The sequence below is a fragment of the Papaver somniferum genome, chromosome 11, assembly GCF_003573695.1.
Source record: "Papaver somniferum cultivar HN1 chromosome 11, ASM357369v1, whole genome shotgun sequence".
NCBI classification, from domain to species: domain Eukaryota; kingdom Viridiplantae; phylum Streptophyta; class Magnoliopsida; order Ranunculales; family Papaveraceae; genus Papaver; species Papaver somniferum.
In genome coordinates this window covers 80,883,760-80,899,819 of record NC_039368.1, presented here as the reverse complement: position 1 = coordinate 80,899,819, position 16,060 = coordinate 80,883,760, and the positions used below count along the sequence as shown (strand labels likewise).

At 35.7% G+C, this 16,060-nt stretch overlaps 1 protein-coding gene and 1 long non-coding RNA gene across 2 annotated transcripts; one reads left to right on the top strand and one right to left on the bottom strand.

Moving 5' to 3' along the window:
• The first annotated feature begins 4,541 nt into the window (after positions 1-4,541).
• On the top strand, positions 4,542-6,632 carry LOC113320274 (dof zinc finger protein DOF5.3-like). The gene is made up of 2 exons (XM_026568206.1): positions 4,542-4,792; positions 5,325-6,632. Exons 1-2 carry the CDS (start codon positions 4,754-4,756, stop codon positions 6,465-6,467), a joined length of 1,182 nt encoding a protein of 393 aa, XP_026423991.1. The 5' UTR covers positions 4,542-4,753; the 3' UTR covers positions 6,468-6,632.
• Positions 6,633-12,751: 6,119 nt separating this feature from the next.
• Positions 12,752-15,110, bottom strand: LOC113323912. Its single transcript, XR_003347903.1, has 2 exons — positions 14,827-15,110; positions 12,752-14,596 (listed from the first exon to the last, which is right to left on the bottom strand). It is a non-coding gene; the product is annotated as an uncharacterized LOC113323912 (long non-coding RNA).
• Between the last annotated feature and the right edge of the window lie 950 nt (positions 15,111-16,060).

Here is a 16,060-nt window from a genome sequence, read left to right as displayed (position 1 = left end):
ATGATGCTAATGCAGTCTAACCTTGATAAATGAATGTTTGAAAAATGAATAATTTTTGTTCGTCTTTACTTGCGTAAATGAGCTAAATGAATAATCTCTCTAAATACATTAATGAATAGAAAAATTGAATACTTAAATGTCCTATGTAAATGTAAATGAATAATCATCAATGAATTATCCAAAATACTTCATACATTCAGTGATGTTCCTCTAAGAAGTCATTTCCTCTTAAGAAAATGCATTTAAAGACGATTGTTTTTTCCTTCCACCTAAACTAAAATGCATCCCATTCTTAAGTTTGTTTAATGTATGTATGTATACCTTATGGAATATTTTTCTCATATTGCAAGAAGCTTTTTTTTTATTATTATTATTATTTTTTATGACGATTACTGCTTTAAATGCCTCTATTGATTACATATTTTGTATGGCACTACTATCATCCAGTTCAAGATCATTCTCATAATTTATTATTGACTTGGTAACTTCTTTGTCTGTAAGAGATTCCGTAATTGCATCATTCTCATCGGGATATTTCAAAAAATGTTCCACATCCATCACACTACGTACTATAACGTAAGTAGAAATAACATCAGATAATTCTTAAACATCTTTTTCTAATTGACTAACTTATGGTTCAGAAACATCAGAATTATATCCATAAAAAGTTACGTATTCTCTCTAAATAAACACATATTCATTCACCGATAAATGAATAATATATTAATTTATCAATAAATAAATATCCTTACTAAACGAATATTTTTTTCCCAATCCCAACAATATTCATTTATCGCAGTTATACTGTAGTTGTACGAATACATTTGGAAGGATCCTATGTTCCATATAAATTTTAGTATGCTCCTAATAGCACGTTTGGATACCAAAAAAAAAAAAAAAAATCAAAAGCACAAACAAAATGATTATGCTTCACAAAAAGTTTACTTTGTTTTTTTCTAAATTAATTTTCACATATTATTTCTTTAATTATAATCTTAACAATTATTTTTCGCACAAAAAGTTTACTTTTTTTTTTTCTTCTAAATTATTTTTCAAATATTATTTCCTTAATTATAATCTTAACAATTATTTTTCACACAAAAAGTGTATTTTTTTTTCTTCTAAATTGAACACCCAAACTAATTTTAACTCTTTGTTTTCGTAAGTCAAAAAAACAGTTATTCCTGGAGTGGTATTCAAATAGGCTAATTTACCATTAACAGCCATGGCGACTAGACATATTAAAGAGGAAGAGAATCATCAAACTTCCCTAGGAGCCTTCTGACTTGGGGTCGCTAAGTCTTTTGGGTGTTTCACACTTTAGCACTGGGTCAATCTTTCCCCTTGTTTCGTAATGAAATTTCTTACTTGAGCTGATTAAGAAACAAAGTTCAAACTTATGCAAAATGGGTTTTCTAACAGAACTCTCATACAATCAGAAACATCCCAGGGGCATATGCCCCTATCTGCAGCTCTACGCATTACTACTACATGCAACGACAATATGGTTGTATGATCTCATCACCGTTCTTCAAGTTTCTTCTCCAGTAACGGTTTTGGGGAGTGAGCCGTGAGCATGATCATAACACAATAACGGACAATCAAGTGAGTTATTACTAACGGGATTCTGACATTTTCTCTAGTTTCAAACCAAACTTGTGTCTCTCGTGATGATCACGTGCTGACACGTTATGTGTGTATTCAGCTCAAACTGATCAATGTCGTCATCATCGTCTTCGGACTCAGAGTACAGACAAAAACCAATCCAACGATGCAAAATGATTGGATTCGTTAGGGGGCAACCGTGTCAGTTAATAGTGGTTCCAGCCGTATATTCCCAAAAACGGGATTATTCTTTGCTTGAGAATAGAGGTACCCTTAAGCAGGGGTCCATTGTCAGCCGGCTCCACACATGGTCATCTGATATCCCTTTCTTGTAGACCTCTCTCTATTCAGTGTCAGGTCTAGTTTTAGTGGGAAACCACGTGGTTATTATATAGCATTAAACCGACCAGTGACCTGAGATTTTGATACCCTTTGCTTAATCCAGTCGACTTCATTTGTTCACACTAGTTGCGTTTTTGTTTGGATTATGTATCTAACTTGCGGCAGAGGAATGAAAATTTGCCGCATAAATTGAAAAAACAAAAACCAGTTTAAAGCAGGATTGACCCACCGTTGCATGACAAGTCGTGCCCTTACTTGAGTTCCAAAGGATTCATAATTCAAAATAATTTAGTATTAAACTCGGATTATTGGCATCATCGCACCGTGACTTGGATACTCCACACTGACAAATAAGTTTTGCAAGTTGTAAATCTTTAACATACCTGGGATTGGCTCTCAGAACCTAAATAAGAAAAAGGTGACAAGAACCCATTGTACTGCTAAGTGGTTCTTAATTTCTTAATTGTGATATAGGTGATAACGCTTACGGCGTGTTTGGATGTGCATAAGAAGTAACTTTTTGATATGTGGAAGTCAAAAACCATTAGATAATTTCAAACGACCTTTAAAAGTCGAAAAATTAATTCTCCTGGAAGCAAAATATAACCTGCTTACAAATTGTGTTTCAGGTATCCAATTGCTCAATGAGATGACATCTGAAGATGAATCCTTAGGGATGTTTTAACTCCGATCACCTTGGATACAATTTCATCCTTGAATCATGATTAATTATTGTGATAGCATTCTATGTTTTAGGATTTTGGACGACAAGGAAAATGTGTCTAATAGTGTGCTACAGTATACGTTAGATTCTCTTAGCTAGAGAGACTGTGTGGGAAAATGCTTAGATACTTTTCTTCATTCACACAATATATGTCGGGGGCACATGATGTCTACTTCTTTTTATTTCTCCATCTCTATCTACTTTCGCTTTTTTTCCTTCTTGGAGCAGAGCAGTCTTTCTTTTGGAATAGACAGTTTGACCAGTCAACAAAATAGACTAACACAGATCCCGATAAGTAGTCATCACCTGTTCATTCATTATCTTTGTCTTAAGTGGCGCACCCATTGATTGCTCGTGCCGCAAAGGCGCCAAAATATTTTCAAATCCATCAGCAGATCGTTGCTAATCAAGATATTCTTGATGCATGAACCTCGAGGTTTTAGTTTGAATATGAAAACGTTAAAAAATGTATAGAGAAATGTTTTAGGAGTATATTTTAGATTAGATCATAGGATTCTAAATGGATTGGGTGTTGGATTAGTAGTGGGATTAATGATTATGGATGGAGTTAATAATGTGGACAAAGATCTTTTTAGGCTTAGCTAGGGACTAACTCTAGGTTTATTTATGTTTGATTTTTGTAACCATTCAAAGATTTTAAGTTAATAGATTATTATTCATCTTAAGATTCTTGATTAATTAAAGTATCTCTCTGGTTGGACCGTTCTAATCGACAAAGTTGATGGGAATGATAGAAGTATCTTTATTCATTTAAATCATGCTCCTAATTTTAGTTTGCATTAACCAGTACTGTAATTATGTTAATTAATTTATGTTTAAGTCTTAGTAAATGAATGTTACCACAATGGGATTAGCTGCAGTCAAAGAAAATAAATAAAATCTCTTCCACCGAATTCTGACATGTTCTTCATCTACTTCTCCTGATCCCAACATGAACTTCCAAATAATGAGTCAAAAGCTGGTTAAATGTCACCACGGGAAGTTTCCAATATTGGAACTAGAGGTGGCCGGAGCATCAACATGATTAAAGAAAAAGCTTCCCAGCGGTGATTTTTGGAAAGAATGAGAATTAACTCCTCGAAAGTTTAGTCTATAACCCATTTTACTAATTTAGTCCACCTAAGTGTTTACTCCTGCATTCGTCACTGTTGACAGACCACATCCAAGCTAGAGCAGCAGTGGTGTGCTTCTTGCATGATCCTTGAGGCAATGCCATGAGAACAAGCATTTTGAGCATTAAAATGCAGATCATCGTCACTTGCATATATTCCCTAATTCAAATTTGTCGTGCAAATTTTGAGCTCGTTACAGTTACGGTGCACATTTTGAGTTTGCTACAAAATATTCCGCATTGCCATTATTTATTCATTCCGCGAAAAAGAAGAAGCTTGGGGATTCCTTGAACGACCAGCGTGGGGTCTGGTGAGTCAAGATTTTTGGCAATTCCAAGATATCCTGCCATTTTTTGTAACTAGAATAATCAATCATCCTTTTCCATTAAGAGGAAGCCGGTAGGACCAACAGGCGTTAGAGTTGTTTTTGTTTTGTTTGTTTTATCAACAACAAACAGTCAGAGATCAGAATGTTCCTTCTTCGTTTTGGTATTTTGTTTGCTTCAAGATTAACGTGATCACTGGTGAAAAAACAAAAAAACGAGTACATAAACAAATTCACGGGCCCACAAATACACACTAATGAGTGGGCCCCACACGGTCCAATTCGTTTGTTGAATCATACGCCAAAACGGGTCAGCCTAGCTTACACATTTTTGATTCTAGTGTTAGTGGTGATGAATCCGTTGCAGGAATTGATCTGATCAGATCAGATCAGATGGTCTTAGACACATCGATCGTCTAGTACGGAAAGTTAACTTAACCCACCTCTATCTCTCTCCTGGCTTTAGTTATTTATAGACCCCCCCACTACTCCCTTTACTTTCTATGCATGTTATAACTCTCCAACTCAAACTCCCTTAATTCACTTCACTTCTCCATTTCTTCTACTCTTTGCTTTCAGGAACCCTTTCTTTCTAATTCTCGTCTAGAATCTAGATTTGCATGGATGGATCCTTCTAACTTACAACAACATCAACACCAACAGGTAACTAAGCATAACATGAAATGAAACATTACCCTAAGATGGTTTTTTCTTCTTCTTTTCTTTTGAACTTTGTTGTTGTTTCTTAGTTATGTGAAAGTATGGGTATGAATCAAACCCCATCATATTTTGGTTTGTTCATACTAGAAGTAGTTATTTTTTGTTTTGAAATTCTTCTCATTTTAGGGTTTGTTTGAAATGTGTACACAATAGTGGAATTACTAGACAAATATGTACACTTGTTGGATTTTGGTTTTACAAGTTAAGCAAATGGATTCTTGCAATTAATTTTTTGCAAGGATTTTTCAAAGACAAGTACTTGAAGTTATTGTTTTCTTCTGAAAAAAAAAATCTTTCATAATCTATTAAGATCCTCCTCTTCTTCCTCCTCATGCATTTATATCTCTGTGAAATTGTCACTCAATTATCTCTGAAAGAGGCATATAGGCGAAATTGGATTGTTAATTCTACATATCCAGTATTCGTGTAAGTTTTGGATTGTATCTCATTGGAGTAATCTTGAAAATTTGTGCAGGGAATGGCAACCCACACCCCTACATTTGAAGATGTACTAAACTGTCCATCAGCAAAGGAACTACAAGAACAGCAGAAGAGATCACTGATGAACAGACCACAACCAGAAGCTTTAAAATGCCCAAGATGTGATTCTTCAAACACCAAATTCTGTTACTACAACAATTACAGTTTAACACAACCAAGGTATTTCTGTAAAGCATGTAGAAGGTACTGGACAAAAGGAGGGTCATTAAGAAATGTTCCAGTAGGTGGAGGATGTAGAAAGAATAACAAAAGAATATCTTCCTGTTCATCATCTTCAGCAACGTCTAAAGCTAAGTCATCACCTTCGTCATCAATATCATCTCATCATCATCTCCATCATCATCATCAAGATAATAATAACAACCAAATTTATCTCAATACCAACTCTATTATCAACCCATTACTTACTTTCCCATCATCTCTAAGTTATGACACTAATGACCTCACTCTTGCTTTTGGTAGACTTCATAAACAACAACCCACTACTACTAGGCAGTTAGGGTTTGATCATGAACATCATCAAACCAGTTATGGAAACACAAATAGTATTATTGGAAACCTTATTAACTCATCATCCAATTCTAGTAATACTGCTAATCCTGGTTTTATTGATGCATTGAGGAGTGGGTTTCTTGATCCTTCCAGTGGGTTTCATAATTTTTATTCTAGTTATGGTAATGGAATCAGTATGGGAGATCATCATCAACAACACCACCAACAACAGCAAGTTGAGAGTAATAATAATAATAATAATAATAATGGTGGAAGTGTTATTAATGGTATTTGTCATGAAGAAGATGATGATCAACATCACAGGGATGAGCAAGTGGTTTTACCAAATTATGATCAGGTGGAAATGGGATTAACAAGCACAACATCATCAACTATAACAACAGCAACAAAACAAGAGCTGTTAAAAGATAATGAAACCAAGATTTTATGGAACTTTCCATGGCATGGGCAGTTCGGTGGAGAACAAGCCAACCACCACCACCACCATAACAACAACAGCATCCATAACAATATCATGGGTAATGTTATTGATACATCATCAGGAGTAAGAGACTGGAATGGATTAAATGGATGGCATGGACTCGTTAATAGTCCTTTGATGTAGAGAGGGTTGCACACAACGAGAAGTTAAGAGATCTATTCCTTTTTAAGTTAAAAACCAGGAACTACTACTAAGTTTGGGTCTCTCATTAGCTTCTTTCTTTGTATTTGGAGTGTTTTTTCATTATTATTAACTTTATTACTTAATTAATCAATTGTCTTTTCTTTTGTTCTTCTTCTTGTCATTGTAGTTGTTCTTGTGTTATTGATTGAACCACGCACTAAAGAATTTTTGTTAAATTCTTCCTTTTGTCATGAAACTAATTCCGGTAATGAAAAACACGGATTGGTCCATTTATTTTATTCCATGTTTCTAAAATGAGGAAAAATGGAAGAAGATGAATTTAATAAGTAGTGATGAAAATATTCTTAATTCTTTCTCTGGTAGATGTTGATGAAACTGATCACAGACATCATCAGACTGACTGAAGTAGATGGCTAGGTAGGTTGCGTAGGGATTCGGTGTTTTATTCTTCAACAAGTTCCAATATATTTTCATTCTGCCATGCCATTATATATTGTCTCACTCTTGTTTTGTCTAGGCGATGTGTAATATAATACTACTGGTATTGTATTTTAAAATTTTAATTGTGCTTGGAATTAAGGTTAAGAATCTTTTGTGGGATCGAAACCTGCATGAGCGTTAATTTCGGGATTGATTTTGATAGTTTTAACAGACAATATTCGGAATTAGATTTTGGCGTGCATGATAGTAAACTAAATCTAGATTAAGAAGCATTAAATATGCTTAGATTCTGTGTTTTTTTATTCAGGGGCTCTGTTAAGTTTGGCCGGAATAAAATAGTGCTCTGCTCTGGGTTTTCGTATGGTTTTACTAGCATCAGTTACTTTTCAGTTTTCACTCTCTCTCTAAATTACTTTTTTGAGTGAAAACCCATGTGGCTCTGAGTGTTTAGGTGCAGTATTGTATTTTCTCCTGCTTTTATCTTCACGAGTAAAACACGTGATGTCAATGTGACAACTTTGGTAGTTGAAAAGAAGTAGAAGAGCTCGATTTGTAAGCCTATAGAATGGACAAAATATGGAATGGGAATTAGAGTATGTGGATGGAAGGGTGAAATGTTCTCAGGCTGCTAAAAGCAAGATGCCAGTTAAGGAGATAATCGTTCATTAAGATAATAAGAGGTCTTCCAAAAAAACAAAACACTGACTGCCAGCGTCACGGTAATATAGTGATAAAGTCATTGGGTGATGATTCAGTGACCTAAATTCGAAACTCGCTGGTATCAAATTCTTTTACGGATCAAAAAAACAAAAAAAGAATGGCTATCCGTAAAACTTTGGAGAGTTAGAAATGAACTAGGAGGCTTAACCAAAATTGGAGAACAAAGTTACGAAGGCTAATAGCGCGTTTGGAAACAAATATGCGTCTGACTTCTGCTTCTCCAGAAGTCGAAGTCAGAGACAAAACTATTTTGCTTCACATAAAGTTAACTTTTCGACTTCTGGAAGTCGTTTTGAAATTTGATAGCCAAACTGACTTCTAACTTTTTGACCTTTGGAAATCGAAAAGCTATACTAATGTGCAATCCAAACAGGCTATAAATCTTTTAGGTTCATATTTATGCACTAAAATAGGGATGCAATTTTCCTAAAAATCTTGTTGTATTTTTATGGAAATCAACAGTCGTGATTTTTTTCAATCAGTAAAGAAAATGCATTGATTAGAAGAGAAAGGTACAAGAAAATACAGTCCATCACGGAATATATAAATACTAGAAAATAACTTTACTAAAATCCTATGTTACAGGGACGCTGTCATATACTTTCTATTTCTCTAGTTTACTCCTAGCTGCCCCGAATAACGTTCACTTTCCCTTATCATTTGCTTCCTTACTTGGGACGTGTCGGCTGATCATTTGGAAATTGTTGCCTGTTGTGATTGAGGCACGCGTAATGTATAGATTAGTTGTTATTATGGTTTTATCTTCCAATCATTAACCTATTTAAGCCGTAAGGAAACCCTATAATAAGCTAAGAATGAATTAATGAAGTTTTGAGGTTGCTCCGGAAGAAGTTACTAATTCCAATTATTTTCCGTCCAAATTCTGTTCGTTTCCGTTGAATTCTATCGTGATCGTAACAAGAACAGTACAACTGGCATCAGAGCCATTCCGTCCTAGCATCATGGTGGCTCAGACTTGCAAGGAGTTACAAGAAACCAATAACAGACAACAACATGAGATCGATACGTTGCATTCGAAGGTAAACAATCTAGCTCTGCAACTCAGTACTATGTATACCAAAGATGATTTACAATCGCTGAAGCTAGAGATGAGTACTAATATGCAAACCCTCAGGGTAGATATTGAAAAGAGTTTTCAATCTCAGTTAGATTTTTTTTTTCTAATCGAGATCTCAACAAAAATCAAAATAAAGCTTCAGGTTCAAATGTTGGAGGATTTAATTCCAATTTTCACTCCAGTGGTCGAGACTCTAATCAGTTTCATAGAATGCCTAAGCTCGATTTTCCTAGATTTCATGGCGATAATCCAAAAAACTGGATCCAGAAATGTGACTACTATTTCCAGATGCACAGTATCCAGGAGATTCACAAGACAAGGATGGCAGCCATACATCTAGATGGTAAAGCCAATAAATGGTATGATAAATTTTGTCTTAATAAACCTGATATTCCATGGCCTTATTTCTGTGATAATGTGTGTGCAAGATTTGAGAACCCTGCTCAGGATAACATAGTTGGCTTGTTCAAAAAACCGACCCAATTAACCACTGTTGATGCTTATTTTGAAGAATTTGAGTATTACAAGGCCTTATTAATGAGTGTTCACCATGATTTTCACGAATCCTACTTCATTGCTAGATTCATTGGAGGTTTAAAGGAAGAGCTTAGAAATTCGGTTTTAATGTTTGATCCTAAAACACTTCTACATGCTTTTTCACTTGCTAGAATGTAAGAAAAAACCCTTGTCATGCAACAGAAAACCCTTAAGCACACACCAAAACCTTTCTCCAGCTCTTTTTCTACTACTAGACCAATCCCACCTACCACTTTTTCACATAAACCTCCTACTATACCATAAAATTCATCTCCTCAATACCCCACACCAAAAGCTAATCCAACCTTGCCACTAAAGAGATTAACTCCTGAACAAGTGCAAGCCCGGAAGGCACAAGGATTATGCTTCAACTGTGATGAAACTTACAAGAGAAGCCATATTTGTAAAAACAATATTTATGTGTCATTATAGGGGAGGAAGCTGAGGAGATTTTTTATCAAGGAGGTGACACTCCAAATGTACTGATGAGGATCCTCCCTTAGAAAGTGATATGGAGATCTCATTACATGCTTTGACTGGTACTATCTCCAGTGACACCATAAGAATACATGGTTGTGTGCAGAAAAAAGCTATCTCCATTTTAATTGATACTGGTAGCACACACAGCTTTATAGGTTGTGCTTTGGCTACTAGCTTAAATTTTTCCATTGCTCAAACTGGTAGCTTATTGGTCACAGTAGCAAATGGGGATAAAACTGTGAGCTCTGGTATGTGTTCTCAGTTGGAATGGACCATGCAAGGTCACAAGTTTTGTGGTGATTTGAGACTACTTCCTCTGGATGGATGTGATATAGTTTTGGGAGAAGATTGGTTAAGGAATCTTGGTGATGTTCTCTTTAACTTGTTCAAGTTATGCATCACTTTCAAGCACAAGGGTAAGAATATCACATTAACTGGCATTCAACAAAAGTCTTCACTCAGCATGATGAGTGGCTCTGCAGTTAAGAAAATGCATACAAAAACACTCTCATGGCTTAGTTGGTCAGTTATTCTCCATTTCTGGCTCATCTGTCCAACCAATTACCCACCACCTATTTCCAACTTACTCAACCAATTTCTTGATGTATTTACTGAGACAAAATCCTTACCACCTGAGAGAAACTTAGACCATAAAATCCCTCTCAAACCACATTCTGAACCAGTGAACCTCAGATCTTACATATGCCCTAACATTCAGAAGTCAGTGGTGGAGAATCTGGTAAAAGAGATGCTCAACTCAGGCATTACACAACCAAGTCACAGTCTTTTTGCTTCTCCCATTCTGCTTGTCAAGAAAAAAGACAACTCTTAAAGATTTTGTGTGGATTTCAGGAAATTGAATAGCCTCACAATTAAGGATAAATTCCCAATACAATTGATGAGCTCTTGGATGAATTACATGGCTCCAAATTTTTTACTAAAATTGATCTTAAGTCTGGTTACCATCAAATCAGATTTTCTCCTTCTGATATCCACAAGACTGCATTTAGGACTCATCACGGGCACTTTGAGTTCAAAATGATGCCATTTGGCCTCACCAATGCCCCAACCACTTTTCAAGCTCTCATGAATGACATTTTTCAAGACCATATCAGGAAGTTCATTCTTGTCTTTTTTTATAACATATTGGTTTACAGCCCTTCAATGGAGGAACACGTACTTAACTTGAATACAACATTGGAGCCACTCATAAAACATCAGTTGGCAGCTAAGTTTTCCAAATTCTCTTTTGGCCAACCTGAGATTGAGTATTTGGGACACATTATTAATGGCTCTGGAATTATGGCTGACCCTGAGAAGATCTCTGCAATGGTGGATTGGCCTACACCAACTAACATCAAAGCATTGAGGGGATTCTTAGGACTCACAGGGTACTATAGAAAATTTGTGAAAGACAATGGCATTATTAGTAGACCACTTACTGATCTTCTGAAGAAAGATGCTTTCATCTGGTCTCCTGCAGCCACTACATCTTTCACAAAGCTCAAGAAGGAAATGTCCACTTGTTCTTGCTCTACCTGATTTCAGTAAACCATTCATTCTGGAAACTGATGCTTGTGACTTAGGCATTGGAGTTGTACTTATGCAAGAGGGTAGAGCTATTGCATTTTACAGCAAACCATTGGGGCCGAGAGCTGCTGCCTTGTACACTTATGAAAAAGAGCTCCTAGCAATTGTCCAAGCAGTGACTAGGTGGAAACACTACTTACAAGGTCAGCATTTCATTATCAAGACTGACCACCAGAGTATTAACTAATTCTTGGAGCAGAAAATTTCTACAGCCTTTGTAGCGGACCAGAAAATCCTTGCTTCCAACAGGTCGGGTTACGACCCGTTTGGCAAGCTCCGATTCTTTGAGAAACCATACTTCCAAATTTTTTCGACTAACTCGATTTTACCACGCAAATGCTTATCGATTCGAGAAAGTATCAAATCCTCATCCAGTTAGGACCCGACAGTTATTAGCTGTGGCTCATCCCCTTAGGGACTTGTAAGTTAGTAGCTCATCCCCATAGGGACCCGGTAGTTATTAGCCTAAGCTCATCGCCATAGGGACCCACCGGTTATTAGCTCATCTCCGTTGAGACCCGACAGTTATTAGTCGTGGATCATCCCCTCAAGGACCTACCAATTATAGCTCATCCCCATAGGGGCCCGATAGTTATTATCCTTAGCTCATCCCCGGAGGGACCCGTCAGTTAAACAGATATGAACTACTCTCATAAGAATTAATAATGATTTCCAGCTCGATGGTATGAACCGTCGCCATGTACAGCAACCATCCCGCTTAGATGATATGAACTGGAAAACATCCGCTTCATAGGTAGCATGAACAACCAGTACTGCAACCACCTCTTACCAACACTATATGATGTCAAGGTTGTAAAACCATATCTGGATAAATGGTATGAACTGCCAAGCAGTAACCAAATATTTTCCAATGATGTGAACAACCTCAGACAGTTGTGATGAACCACATAGCGGCTGCCTACACCCCCTCTCCGTTGCTCGAAGGGATCAAGCACGACCGTAGCTCGTCAAATTTTAGATAGTATGAACTACTCATGATAACAACTATATCTAACGTGTATTATGCACATTAGATTACCAAAGGATTTACCTTTTAAAAACTATTAATAAATGGCAAGATGTCAGCAACAATGTCCACACCTGTACCTGCAACTTAAAGTCAACAGTAGACTACGACTTATGGTAAGTCTCCATACAATTACATTTTAAAAGTTCCATAAACTAACACAACTGACATAATTTAGTCCAATAAATTTAACATACTACAAGTAGTTAATGGTGTCCAAATTATTCACAGTAATAAGAGCCAACCACAGTCGTACCCGTGAGCTACTTTTATAGGTCATATCACCACACTTACAAAACTGACAAGTAGGCTAAACTGAAATGTCAATTACCTCAAGTTAATTTTACACACAAAAGAAATGCAAGAGGCACATATGTACTGGAATCTCGATAACACAAGAAAGGCACCTTCTATCTTGCATAAAAATGTATATTTACAATTTAATAAAAATAGTCACTCGCAGTACCATAACAGTTGGAACTTAACAATACGTAAGGTATTAATTTAAAGTTCACATTAACAAGCTCGTGAAAAGATTATTCATTATCAGGTATAATCGTAGTTATGTATTTACTTGTCCCTCAAATGTACCCTCGGACCCTTGATGTAGGTCCATTTGATGTCATGCCTCTATGAACATCCTAATGAAGAGAGGACAGATCCCATAAGTCTCGAAATCGAAATGACATCGCCAATAACTCGTATACCAGGTTCAATTTCCCAAGGTCCAAGTGAATCCTCATAAATTCAGAACACATACATATAACATTTAGAGATGGAATCGGTTACTTATAAGCAAGCAAAACATACCCATAATTGGCTACTTATGTTTATGTGCTAAACTATTGCACCAGACAACAACATAACAGATATGTATTACTAGAAAGCAAGCAAGGTGAGATGACATTTCCATTATATATTGTATCATAACATACCCATATACATCTATCTACCCAGCTGTTGATTCTGTTACCACTTTCAAGCTACTGTGTGTATTTCACACTAAGATAAGGGTATCAAGTGTAAACAACAAACTTGTGACTAAAGCGGACACCGTGAGTGTTTAAGCCACCAACAACTAAGTGATTGAAAATAGATTTCATTTCAAACACAACCAGCTAAATATTACTGGACAAAATGTAACCCTTTGTAATCTCAGTTATTTTCAGCAAATGTAACGATAAAATGAAACTAAGAAAACTTATCGTGGGCAAGTGTGCTACCGACAGAATCCTAATGCCGAGTCCAGTAGTCGTCCGAGCACATGTGTTTTAAGATATGTACTTAATAATTCAAATGCATAATAATTTAGTAACTTCACCATTACGTATACCATCATCAAGCATAAACACTATCTTAGTTAACTAGGCACCAAAGGATTCGGACAAATAATTGTTCATTAACGGTTAAATCACGTCATCCACAAGCATTTAGTTATGAACTGATAACCATTACCAATAGATTTGGGGAGAAACCCCAAATTTATGTATAGAATGCTGATTCTAAAATTAGGTTTTATAGCACATTATATTTACAGAATTTAGCTTTATACAATAACCACACAGTAATATTAAGTAGAAAGAACAACAAGCTGTAGAGAATTCCCGTTTTACGAAACACAACCACGGTTTATTTAAGGTTTTCAGTAGCTAACATTATCCGATCGTCTCGAAATTTTTGCAGTAGCCATATTATACAGGGTGCAATAACATATTCAAAAATAACATCAAACTAACGGTTCGATAAGGAGATAAATACATCACAAGCTGACTGCTTACAGGATCGTCATACCGAATTCAGTTCCGGTTATCCTAATCTTTGGGGGACTTACACTAATCAGATTTACTTGAAATTTTTACAGAAAGTTACCACCAAAGTACTTAATAACATACTAATAATTCAGATCTATCCGATATACATTTAATGAGAAAACACTGGGATCAGTTGGCTGTTCAGAATTCATAATCTGCAGAATGCAGTCATTGATTATGCAATCTAATCAGTAGTAAACAAGACCTGATCTTCATGAAATTTTTATAGTATCATGATGACTCAATAATGCACAACATACTAAAATTTCATTATATTCCAACGGCTGAATTTCAAGATATCAGTAAAACTAAAATGAAGATTCTAGGGTTCACAAAGTGGAAATAAAATAAAATTATTAAGTTTCTTACCAAGAGCTTGTTAAACACAAATTTAGTAAGAGATTTAAGTACCCAAATCATATACCTGCAGAAGCACATGATTTTTATTAAAACTCCAAAAATTATATGAAGAACCCTAATTTCAAAATACTTGAATCAAGACATCTACACATGAAATTGATGTTCTTTACAATTTACCCAAAGTTCTAGATCAAGTAAAACACCAAAATCAGTATTCAATTTCTTCAAAACAGTGAAGAATATCATTTGGATGGAAATCAACTTGACAAAAACTTAAGAGAAGATGATCCCTACCTTTAATTCCCCGCTTTAATAGCTCGAAGAACCAAGTTTAGATCAATTTCAAACATAATTTCTTCACTTTCATAAACCAATTTTGCTAATGTTCTTCCTTGAGAATTTTTAGTAAGAAAAAGATGGGAAAGAAGATGAAAACCAAGAAAAAAACCCTCCCTTTTTTCTTCAATTCGAGACAGGAAGATTTGAGTTTGAAATCAACGCATGCATCAAATGATGAGATTGAGCAAACACATATTTTCCCATCTTCAGTGGAGAAACAGAAGAGGATAAGAAGAAAGAAAAATAAAAAAATGAGCCCCTCCCCTTTTTCTATCTATTTTAGCATTTTAGATCAGAACCACATATCTGACATGTGTCCAATTGCATGTGTTGCTATTACAACACCCTCGGTTTGAATCGAGGCAGACTATTCCTCTCCACTTGCCGGTAAAAATTATTAAAAATCCAAACTAAAGATGTTCATGACACTTGAATATCAGTGTTTTATGCACTCCAAGTGCAGAATTCAACTAAGGGGTCGGCGTTTTTAGGGGCCACTCAAAAGAATTTAGGGGCCAACAATAAAACAAAAAAGGTCACCCAAAGGGAAAATGTAGCCATCCCTTATCTCGCGTAATTCGTAATGGCGAAATTACCCTTATATATTCGGAGGATATGATAACATTGTTACCCTCCGAATGCAATCGGAAGCCAAAATCGTTCCCATACTTCCGATTGTAGTCGGTGCAGTATTAGAATGATTTGTGTTTCATTTTTTCCATTTCTTTTTAATTTTTGAGTTGTTAGAGTTATAGAGAAGAAGGTGAAGGAAAAAAACAGAAAACCCATTTTATCACTACAAAAATGGATGGATACGAAGAAGAAGGTGAGAATCATGACGAAGAACAAAATGTTGAGGGTTCACGACCGTTTAGAGAAGACGATTTGGGGTATATGTTGAATGATCCAAACTTTTGTGGAGAGGAAAACATAGACGACCCTTTCATGGAAGAAAATGGAGAATCGCATGATATTGAAGCTAACGATGCATGTAAAACACAGGTATTGTGTTAAGAAACTCAAATACTCGATTTGCATGCGTTTGTGTGCTTTTGTAAACAAGAAAAACCGATTATTGCATGCATTGAATGCCATGAACTACCCAGATTCGGTAGATAATTTCTAGATTAAACTTACGAATATAACACACTGAGTACTAAATATGTATATTCGGTAGTTACAAGATACT